Genomic DNA, 12,101 nt, shown 5'->3' with positions numbered 1-12,101 from the left:
AAGTACAGTTGCACTTGTTTTTTTCAAATGTGTTTATTCTGTAGAGGAATGAGTTACATGTTTAAAATGACTGGTTAATAGTGCTATTTTGAAGTGCAATGTCAGCACTATCTTTTTCCCTGCAATTTCAAATGCACTTGTTTTAATAAATAAATACAGCGTTTTAAAAGCATGCACAATCTGTGTAAATATATTAGTCTGTGGTTAAACGACTTGAAAGGACTCGAAACTCAAAATGCAGGACTTGGGACTTGACTTGAGACTTTCCAGTCTTGACTTTGGACTTGACTCGGACTTGCCCTGTCTTGACTCGGGACTTGACTCGGACTTGAGGGCAAAGACTTGAGACTTACTTGTGACTTGCAAAGCAATGACTTGGTCCCACCTCTGGACACCACTACCTTCACGGGAACGCGCAAAATGTAGGGATAGGGCTAAAAAGTAGGGCGAGGGGGTGTATTTAACTCTTAATTAAAGCGCAAAGACTCAACAGTGCCTCTGCTGGTTGCAGCCAAGTAATGCACTCCATTTGGATTAACACATGGTTTCATATAATTTGTCAAGGTCATAAACTGTAAGTAAGTTAGATATAATTATTGGATATGATTAAAATCAAAAGTAAGATTACTGAATCATTATTAATATTTGAGTGGGCCCTAGGCCCCGCTATAGTAGAAAAGTTGGGTACTGGGGTCAAAAAGGATAAGGACCCCTCCACTGAATAGTTCACACCATTCTCTACCGGGAGGTAAGATCCATTTTTTGCGAAGGTGACTTATCTTTCGCATGTCACTATTAAATATTTTGTTTTTCTTCAAAAACCGACAAGCGCCCTGCTTTCTTCGCGGCACAAACAAACAAATCTATGACCAATCAGTGCATCGAAATTTGATGACATCATCCAACATTGGCGCCCATGTTTGCTCGCTTTGTGTCTGTTTTGCCGTGATTGTCAGGCTGCTTGGCAACACTAAATTGGCCCTAGTGTGTGAATGTGAGTTTGAATGTCGTCTGTCTATCTGTGTTGGCACTGCGATGACGTGGCGACTTGTCCAGGGTGTAGCCCGCCTTCCGCCCGTGTGCAGCTGGGATAGGCTCCAGCACCCCCTGCGACCCCGTAAGGGACAAGCGGTAGAAAATGGATGGATGGATGGACTTCCAAAACCCAGGAAGACTCCCTAATGTGGTCCAAAATCTTAATTCCATCCCATCCATTTTCTACCGCTTATTCCCTATGGGGTCGCGGGGGGCGCTGGAGCCTATCTCAGCTACAATCGGGCGGAAGGCGGGGTACACCCTGGACAAGTCACCACCTCATCGCAGGGCCAACACAGATAGACAGACAACATTCACACTCACACCCACACACTAGGGCCAATTTAGTGTTGCCAATCAACTTATCCCCAGGTGCATGTCTTTGGAGGTGGGAGGAAGCCGGAGTACCCGGAGGGAACCCACGCCGTCACGGGGAGAACATGCAAACTCCACACAGAAAGATCCCGAGCCCGGGATTGAACCCAAGACTACTCAGGACCTTCGTATTGTGAGGCAGATGCACTAACCCCTCTGCCACCGTGAAGCCCCAAAATCTTAATTAATTTATCAATTATTATGCCAAGTATATGGTTAAAGGCCTACTGAAATGCGATTTTCTTATTTAAACGGGGATAGCAGGTCCATTCTATGTGTCATACTTGATCATTTCGCGATATTGCCATATTTTTGCTGAAAGGATTTAGTAGAGAACATCAACGATAAAGTTCGCAACTTTTGGTCGCTGATAAAAACGCCTTGCCTGTACCGGAAGTAGCAGACGAGTAGCGTGACGTCACAGGTTGTGGAGCTCTTCACATCTGCACATTGTTTACAATCATGGCCACCAGCAGCGAGAGCGATTCGGACCGAGAAAGCGACGATTTACCCATTAATTTGAGCGAGGATGAAAGATTCGTGGATGAGGAAAGTGAGAGTGAAGGACTAGAGGGCAGTGGGAGCGATTCAGATAGGGAAGATGCTGTGAGAGGCGGGTGGGACCTGATATTCAGCTGGTAATGACTAAAACAGTAAATAAACACAAGACATATATATACTCTATTAGCCACAACACAACCAGGCTTATATTTAATATGCCACAAATTAATCCCGCATAACAAACACCTCCCCCCTCCCGTCCATATAACCCGCCAATACAACTCAAACACCTGCACAACACACTCAATCCCACAGCCCAAAGTACCGTTCACCTCCCCAAAGTTCATACAGCACATATATTTCCCCAAAGTCCCCAAAGTTACGTACGTGACATGCACATAGCGGCACGCACGTACGGGCAAGCGATCAAATGTTTGAAAGCCGCAGCTGCATGCGTACTCACGGTACCGCGTCTGCGCATCCAACTCAAAGTCCTCCTGGTAAGAGTCTCTGTTGTCCCAGTTCTCCACAGGCCAATGGTAAAGCTTGACTGTCATCTTTCGGGAATGTAAACAATAAAACACTGGCTGTGTTTGTGTTGCTGCAGCCGCCCGCAATACACCACTTCCCGCCGACAGCTTTCTTCTTTGCTGTCTCCATTGTTCATTGAACAAATTGCAAAAGATTCACCAACACAGATGTCCAGAATACTGTGGAATTTTGCGATGAAAACAGACGACTTAATAGCTGGCCACCATGCTGTCCCAAAATGTCCTCTACAATCCGTGACGTCACGTGCCGGCGTCATCATACCGAGACGTTTTCAGCAGGATATTTCGCGCGGAATTTAAAATTGCACTTTAGTAAGCTAACCCGGCCGTATTGGCATATGTTGCAATGTTAAGATTTCATCATTGATATATAAACTATCAGACTGCGTGGTCTGTAGTAGTGGATTTCAGTAGGCCTTTAAGGAGATACTGAAATTCTTGTTTACCCTACTAATCAAACATTAAGGCCCTTTCAACCCTTTCCTGCGCCTTCATCAGGATCGAAAACCTTACCGATGAGATGCATGATCAGGAAATCATCACGACACCTCAACAGCCGAAGCAACTTTCGAAAAACCCAGAGGGGCCTCTGTGTAATGCATATATACCGGGATGTGGGATGGCGGGGAACGTCGTTACTCGGTTGCAGTAATTAACGTTGTGGAATGGCCAGGAATAACCGCAAGTGCGGGCCACTAAAAAGAAAAAAAAAGAGATAGAGGGTGCACAGCAACCAGCTCTGCTGTAATGAGATCCGCTCAGAGTGGAGGAGACATTTAAATAAAGGTCAGCTAGTGTCTGCAACAGGGCCTAGAGGTTTAAAAATAAATATGGAAGTGACACAGACTTAGAGTAGAGAGTAAATAGCTCCACGGAACATATGAAATGAAATGAAAAGAGAGTTAATATAATGCAGTTCCTCCCATGAGCAAAGGGCTCTCGGGGTTGTGTGGGCCCCTTTTTGCTGGGTGGGAAGGAGGTAGAACTGCGTGCTGTCAACCCTTACACCAAAAGCACGACTGATTATCTGGTTATCCACCTTATTGAAATGTAGAGGCTTATATTCTGTTCCCTTCCTTCCTACAGTAGATCTGCACTCTGTGAAGTAGAGTGGGGTGTGTGTGTGTGCCGCCTTGATAGAATGACACTGTGTGAAAACAGATGAGAGGGGGATTATAATAGCATTCCCATGTACAGTACATATAAGCAGGGTGTGAATTCCAAAGAAGCATGGGACTTAATTGCAGCTGTCTTATCTTTAAATGGTGTTCTCGGGCCCGAGCCAGATTGGAGTTGACTCTCTTCTTGCCGCGTCTGGATAGTGCGGGTGCAAGGGGTCACTAAAAGTGGGGAAGCGAGTAAGTAATTTATCATCCCTGTCATAATGTATGTAGGGCTGTAGAGTCTGGATCATAACTGAATCGAGCAGCTTGGGCTATTGCAGTCGGCAGTGGAAGCGCCAGCCCATTGCACGGGTGGCGTTAATAAAGCTTTCCTTTTTGTTTCACCGTCCCCTTTTTACTTCATGACTCAATAAAAGCTTCTACTGTATTTTTCGGAGTATAAGTCGCTCCGGAGTATAAGTCGCACCGGCCGAAAATGCATAATAAAGACGGGAAAAAACATATATAAGTCGCACTGGAGTATAAGTCGCATTTTTGGGGGAAATTTATTTGATAAAACCCAACACCAAAAATAGACATTTGAAAGGCAATTTAAAATAAATAAAGAATAGTGAACAACAGGCTGAATAAGTATATGTTATATGAGGCATAAATAACCAACTGAGAACGTGCCTGGTATGTTAATGTAACATATTATGGTAAGAGTCATTCAAATAACTATAACATATAGAACATGCTTGTCATGTCTGTGTGATCATGTTTTGTTTTAGTCATGTTCGGTTTTGTTTTTGGACTTTTTGTGCACTTTTGTTTGTTTTGTCACCATAGCAACCATTAGTTTTCACCTGTCACGTCACGCACCTGTTTCACGTTTTGAGTCACGCACCTGTTTTCACTAATCATGTCTGTAGTATTTAAGTTCATTGTTTTCAGTTTGTCTTGCTGGCGACATCCGCATTTATGCTCTGCACACTATTTATCCTCAAGCCATGTTCACAGTCCTATGCCACAGTAAGTGTTTTGTACCTTTGTGCTATAGTCTTTTTGGTTTCATAGTTTGTTCTCCGCCACTTTGCGCGCCTTTTGTTTGCTTCTTTTGTTGTCCTTTGTTAGTGTAAAAAATAAAATATGTACTCACATTCCCGTCTCGCCCGAGCCAACTTTCCGTTGCCTTCTGGAAAAACTAAACCCAAGAACCAAGTGTTGACAATGCTATACGTTTACCAAACAATCTGTCACTCCTGATCGCTAAATCCGATGAAATCTTATACGTCTAATCTCTTACGTGAATGAGCTAATAATATTATTTGATATTTTACGGTAATGTGTTAATAATTTCACACATAAGTCGCTCCTGAGTATAAGTCGCACCCCCGGCCAAACTATGAAAAAAACTGCGACTTACAGTCCGAAAAATACGGTATATCAAACATTGTATATAGAATTGATTTCTTTCACCTAGCGCATACTTTAAACTGCTCTAATACTAGCCTCTTTGTATTTACCTGAACTGCAAAGAGGACAGAGCGTTAATTGGAGAGTAGTGGTGTCCCGAGCCGATATTGATACCAGTCTGAAATCAGCAAAAAAAACAAGCATCGCTTGCATCTAAAATTTCAAATATAAGCTCCGATACAGGCAGTCTTGTTTACCTGTGCAAAGTTTGACAGCCAGTTTATATCTAAATGTCCTCCAGAAGGAACTCAATGTTGGTATTTTCTTGTATTTTAAGTGAAGTCCTTTAAAAAAAGGTAAGTAGGCTATAGGTTATTAAGAGCTAGCAGCCACATAGCAGCCAAGCACACAATAGCACACAAGCTAGAAATACCTAACAAGTGTTGTTGATTGAACAATTGAACAAAAAGCCATTTCTGCGCAAATGTCACAAAGTATCCCGCTTACATTACGCCAAACAGCACAGAGACAAGCCTCAAAACTTCTGGAACAAAATCATTTGGAGTGATGGCTTTCTTCTGGCGACTCGACCATGCAGCCCATTTTTCTTCAAGTGCCTCCTTATTGTGCATCTTGAAACAGCCACACCACAATTTTTCAGAGAGTCCTGTATTTCAGCTGAAGTTATTTGTGGATTTTTCTTTGCATTTCGAACAATTTTCCTGGCAGTTGTGGCTGAAATCTTTGCTGGTCTACCTGAATCCCTCATTTTCCACTTCTTAACCAGTGTTTGAACACTGCTGATTGGCATTCTCAATTCATTGGATATCTTTTTATACCCCTTTCCTGTTTTATGCAGTTCAATTACCTTTTCTCGCAGACCCTTTGACAATTATTTTGCCTTCCCCATGACTCAGAATCCAGAAACACCTGTGCAGCACTGGATGAAAGATGCAATGGTCTGTCAGAAGCCCAGAAACTCACTGACCTTTTATACACACACATTAATTACAAACAAACATGTCACAGGTGAGGATTGGAACCTTGATTAGCCATTCAAACCTGTTTGTGTCAACTTTTGTGCATGTTATCAGATCAAAGTCACTGGGGTATTTCTCATTTTGATTTAAAAAGAGTAAACACAGTTGTTTGCCAATAAATAGCCTCACACAACCATTAAGTATGAGTGGAAGAAAGGTTTTTGTGTTATCATTCATATTCTCTGAAGAATGGCCAAGAAATCATACATTCTCCCAGAGTATGTAAATGTATGAGCACAACTGTACGTATTTCTGAAATGCAAAAGGTACATTTGTGATAGTGAGTGTGTACAGCAGCATCTTTTGCACCTAAAAATTTGAATTTTAAATGTTTAATATTGTGGATAAGTGTACTTGTTTTGAATGTGCCAGGGGACTGGAGATGGAAATTAGCCATTGACTATAATCTCACATATTTACATATCAAATGTTCACTAATATGTATTGTCCCTTTTAAATCTCAAACCTCCAACATTTATCAGTATAAACAAGTATCAAATATGTATATTTTTGTATTACTGACAAATATGTCTTCTAGGCATTATTAGAAAGTATACAGTAACAAACGTGTCCGCATCATACAACGTCTTGTGTCATGCACTTAATTTAATGATTTTTTATGGCCGTAAAATGATTGGTTTATGACTGTAACCAAAACACAAATTAACATTTCACTTCATACCTGTCTTTGTTCTATGAGTAATTTCACTTCATAAAACCTTTTGTAACATTCCACACGATAGAAAAATAAAAGTATGTGCTGGATTATGATTCCTGCTGATATCAGATCGGGTTAATATCGGTATTGGTCAACACTTAAGGCATTGTATTGTACGTGAATAAGTTGTATTGTAGGGAGTCTTGTATTTCAGACATTTGAATTCTCATTTGAACTTTTTTTTTTTCTTTAATAATGATTTGGAGTGCATGAGAATGTGTCAATTAAAACATATCTGCCTTGGACCACCGAGGCACTTATAATGAACCAATAAAAGCACACAACACAGCAGCAACAGAACCAATGTTGTAAAAGTGGTAAGGAGCAAACAGCTAAATGTAGATTTTACTGTAACAGCTGATGAACCATACTAACATGACATAGTGGATGCAGAAGTAGATAAAATAAGAAAATACGTATTGATTAGGAGGTTGCCTACTGCCACAAATATTGTAACCATACCCCAGATCACAAAAAGTTGAAGACCTGTGTGATATGTTGACACATCTCGCGTCCTAATACATGATGGTGTGTTCCAAATGTGAAGTTTTTTTCAGCCTTTTGGGTAAAAATGTTGGTCCTTCTGCACGTGTTCAAACCCACTTGTTTACATAACACCTTTTCAAACGATAAATCCCACCATCCACCTTTGTCATCAAAAAGAGTTTGTTGGTGTTGATTTTCTTCTGTAGTCAGCAGCTGAAGCCCTATGTGTGAACTTTCCCGGTGAGATGGATAGTATGTTTGGGGGTGGGTACACCCGTGATTGCGAAAGTGCACGGTGTGTTTGTTGCGACGGGGGCACTATTGTGTTGAGCTTGATGGTCATAGAGGCGCTCTCATCACAGCTTGTCTTTTGAGCTGTGAAGGATCAGTTCGCCCCAGGCTGGTGATGAAGTGTCTCCATTGTACGCGCTCGCCTTTGTGCCTCGCCTTTCCACTCATACAAGCTCGTCTGTCTTTTCCACAGCTGAAGAGGCCAAGGAGCTGGAAGAAGACGAGTCAAAGACAGGTCAGCCAATCCGAGCACCTGGTTCCCCGCCTCACACACTCAAGGGCGGGAGTCACGCACCACACAATAACGATACCACAATTACCGCGGCCCGAGAAATCTGTGCGACGTCACAATACCTGTTTGTTTGATGACAGAGGGGGAGAAAAAAAATAACACCAGGCGGGGATTATGTTTGTGTTGCCAGGTTTGAGATCAAACAGTGTACAATCAAGTGTGTACACAGACCTAGAGACATGTGCAGTAATGGTTCTTTTGTATCCTGGTCCTGCTTCAGTTGTCTCAACTCTAATAAACAGTCTTAGTGCTGCAGCTTTGAAAACTCTTTTCAAAATGTTGCTTTGGGGAGATTGTACGTGATCTAAAAAGTCTATTTTGTAGAAGATGTCTGCAATTGTCGAACTGCAATCATCATTTCTCCGGTGGGGTGCAAAAGTCTTAGGGCCTGATTCACTCAAGGTTGTGTATTAAAACATGTGCAAACTTGATAGCACACTAGAGATGCGCGGATAGGCAATTATTTCATCCGCAACCGCATCACAAAAGTCGTCAACCATCCGCCATCCACCCGAACTAACATTTTATCAAAACCGCACCCGCCCGCACCCACCCGTTGTTATATATCTAATATAGACGATGCAAGGCATTAGTGAGGTTATAAAGCTTTTGCCTGTTAAAGAAAGGAGACTGATCCAATGCAGCAGAGACATTCAATGCGTGCCACGCTGTCACGGCCCAGACGCACACCAGTGCGCAATCATCTGGGAGCCGTGCTGAGCGCACCTCCAAGCGCGCTCGCGCCACTCAAACTGCTGCGTTCACACATGCATCTGTAAGCCTTGTTTTAACATCCTGTGGCACTCTTCTGGGATCACGGCGAATGAAACTGCTCATGCTCAGGGTGTTTGTGGAGGTTCGGGGTTTTGCACAAATGTGATGCACCATGTTAGATGTCCCGGTTTTGTGACTGTCATAGACATAAACAGCGTCGCAGCTCTTGCAAATCACATAGCCAGCATTACTATCATCCTGATTTACAACCTTATAAAAACGAGTCCACGCTGAACTTTTCTGGCCTTTTTTTCCCCTGGTCTTTAGTATTCCCTTTTTTAGTTTGTCGCGTACCACGTTTGCTGCCGGCGTTGCCATCTTTTTTTTTTTTCTGTTGTGGCGTGCTGCAGGTGCCTGCTCGTTTTTCGTATGTGGGTAACAACATTTAACTATGTATATATATTTCCGAATTGGTTTAACTGCCACCCGCCTGAATCTATTCAAAATCTATTTTTTTATTTCAACCGCCCGACCCGCGGATAATCCGCGGACTCCGCGGTTGTGTCCGCAAACCGCGCATCTCTATAGCACACGCATAGCATAGTCTACTAAGTGGGCAAAATAAGGAGCGCAATCCATTTAGCGTGTATGTCTTCATTTATATGCAGAGTATATCGTAATTATCAGAACGTTCACAATACTGGGGCGAGGAGATGCAAATATATTCATTTAGCGCTCGTAATGTGGTTTATCAAGACTGGAACTGTTCTGCAGCCGCTGTTTTGCGCAAACCGGTAGAAAAATGTCTGGCAGAAAGGAGGCGATCGCGCTGCAAAGACAGATAATAGAGAGAGAATCCTCCGTGCTACGTGTGTGCGCTTGTCACCATCTATTATATGCTGCCCTTTTTTTGCTGCAGCTGTTACATATACTGTAATATTGTACATGGTAATTGGGATTTGTTATATATTGTATATATTATATAAAATATAATATAATAATATAATGTATCAGTATACTGTATATATAATATGTAAATATTACATATATATTATATTTTATATTGCTACTATGGTACATTTTTAGTCTACTTTATACCTGCATTATCCTTTCCATCCTTACCCTTCCCATCCTACTGTGTGGAACAATTTCCCTTGTGGATCAATAAAGTTTGTCTAAGTCCAAGTCTATATATGGACTGTCAGAAATAAAAAAAAATATTAGACATATAGTCTATTCAGCAATATAATTTTCTAATCTTATAGTTGCTGGATGAATTAAGCATCTGATTAAAATTAATTAAAGTAATGCGTTTTGGTGTCTGCTGGCATTTTTTGTCAATTGAGTTTGTTTTTTGAAATAGGAATAATATTATTATCGTATCTCCTGTATGAAAACAAACTTCTTGCTATATGTAATTTTCTTACATCAGGATCATTCCAGCTCACACTCGCAGTTAGTGCCAGCGTTTCCCAGAGCACACTAAAAAGTGGGTTCCCGTTGTACATCGCACTATAGGACTGCTTCTAAAATGCCCAGAAATAGTGCTAAATGTTATATTTGTGTGCTGCATGTTTCAAAACATAGCAAAACAATACAGGAGCATGATAAACATGTGGAGGGAAATGAGAATGTCTATAATGACAGCGTGTCCATACAAAATCCTCAATTTAATAGGGCGGTCTGCACCACTTTTGCACTCGTGATCAATTGCATACGCAGTCTTAGTAGATCACCCGCAACACGTTCACTAAAATGTACACGCAATTTTATAATTTGCACATGCTGTTGAGCACATGGTGTTTGTATCTTAGAAGATAAGGCCCTAAGTCCACTATTAGATGTGTCGTTTTAACACTGCTATAATGACCATATACGACCGGAATGTATTACAAACATTTTATATAGTGGGCTCCTTCTTTGCACATGAACTCAGTGCCCCTCTAACCATAATAGGCTATAGTGGAAACTCGATTTACTCATGTTCTTGAACATGGTTTGTAAATCAAAGTGTTTGTATAGTGAAGAAGAGTTCCCCATAAGAAACAATGTAAACATGAACTATAGGTTCCAGCCTTGACAAAAGTCCATATTTTAGTAAAAGTTTTGTACACTTTGAACACAATATAAAGTGCAATATAGTATTATAAATCAAATAAACATAAGGGGTTATGGATGAACTTTCTATTGATCAAGCTGAACTGTCCTGTATGCGCTGCTTTGGTAACACCCACACACACAGAAGCCTCTATGGTGCCCTGCCAACGATGATAACATTTTTAACAACCATATTGCTAATAAACATTTTAAAAAGTAAAATCCACCCACATCGACAAGGAGCTGAATAAAAGGAGCAGACAGAGGAAGAAAGATGGAGTCCCGGGGGTTGGCGTGACATGAAAGGCTCCGCCACCGCTACAATGATACACCCTGCTTTTTTGTCTGAAGGCGTGAAAATGAATGACTGAATGAAGCGTTCGTATACCAAAACATGGTTCGCACACGGAGGCATACCTGGGCTGATCCAAAAGTTCGTAAATCGAAAAGTTCGCAAATAGAAGGGTTCATAAATCGAGGTTCTACTCTATGCGATTCAGTCTTCAATGGGTTCTGTTTACTAACTCCACCCATACATTTCGCTTATCCGGGTCTGGGTCGAGGATGTCGCAATAGGGAAGTCTCCTGCCACATCCTTCTGCTCCACCATGGGGACATTGAGGCGTTCCCAGATCAGCTGCTAGACATAGTCCCACCAACGTGTACTAGGTCTACCTTTGAGATTGCCTAGAACATCATACTGGGGAGATATCCAGGAGTTATCAAATTGCTTCACTTGACCGAACATACAGTACAGGCCAAAAGTTTAGACACACCTTCTCATTTCAATGCGTTTTCTTTATTTTCATGACTATTTACATCGTAGATTGTCACTGAAGGCATCAAAACTATGACACCTGTGAAGTGAAAATCATTTCAGGTAACCTCTTGAAGCTCACCGAGAGACTGCCAAGGGTGTGCAAAGCAGTAATCAGAGCAAAGGGTGGCTATTTTGAAGAAACTAGAATATAAAACATCCATCCATCCATCCATTTTCTACCGCTTGTCCCTTTCGGGGTTGCGGGGGGTGCTGGAGCCTATCTCAGCTGCATTCGGGCGGAAGGCGGTGTACACCCTGGACAAGTCGCCAACTCATCGCAGGGCCAACACAGATAGACAGACAATATTCACACTCACATTCACACACTAGGGCAGTGGTTCTTAACCTGAGTTCGATCGAACCCTAGGGGTTCGGTGAGTCGGCCTCAGGGGTTCGGCGGAGGTCAAAACACACCCGACTCATCGTGTAAATACAAACTTCTCCCTATCTGCGTATTACGGATACGGCAACAGCTGACTGATTTGCAGGTGTGTAATTTGTTGTGAGTTTATGCACTGTGTTGGTTTTGTTCTTTGAACAAGGTGATGTTCATGCACGGTTCATTTTGTGCACCAGTAATAAAACATGGTAACACTTTAGTATAGGGAACATATTCACCATTAATTAGTTGCTTATTAACGTACAAATTAGTAACATATTGG

At 41.8% G+C, this 12,101-nt stretch overlaps 1 protein-coding gene across 2 annotated transcripts in view; it reads left to right on the top strand.

Moving 5' to 3' along the window:
• The window catches only part of cd276 (CD276 molecule), a 233,282-nt gene that overhangs the window by 136,958 nt on the left and 84,223 nt on the right, over positions 1 to 12,101 (top strand). For both annotated transcript variants that reach the window (XM_061964477.2, XM_061964476.2), the window contains one exon: positions 7,710 to 7,751. In XM_061964477.2, the coding sequence (XP_061820461.1) occupies positions 7,710 to 7,751 (42 nt within the window). The remainder of the gene's footprint in view (positions 1 to 7,709; positions 7,752 to 12,101) is intronic.

Source organism: Nerophis lumbriciformis, linkage group LG06, assembly GCF_033978685.3.
Source record: "Nerophis lumbriciformis linkage group LG06, RoL_Nlum_v2.1, whole genome shotgun sequence".
Classification (NCBI taxonomy): domain Eukaryota; kingdom Metazoa; phylum Chordata; class Actinopteri; order Syngnathiformes; family Syngnathidae; genus Nerophis; species Nerophis lumbriciformis.
Note: the sequence above shows the minus strand (reverse complement) of the source record. Positions and strands in the feature narration are given on the sequence as shown.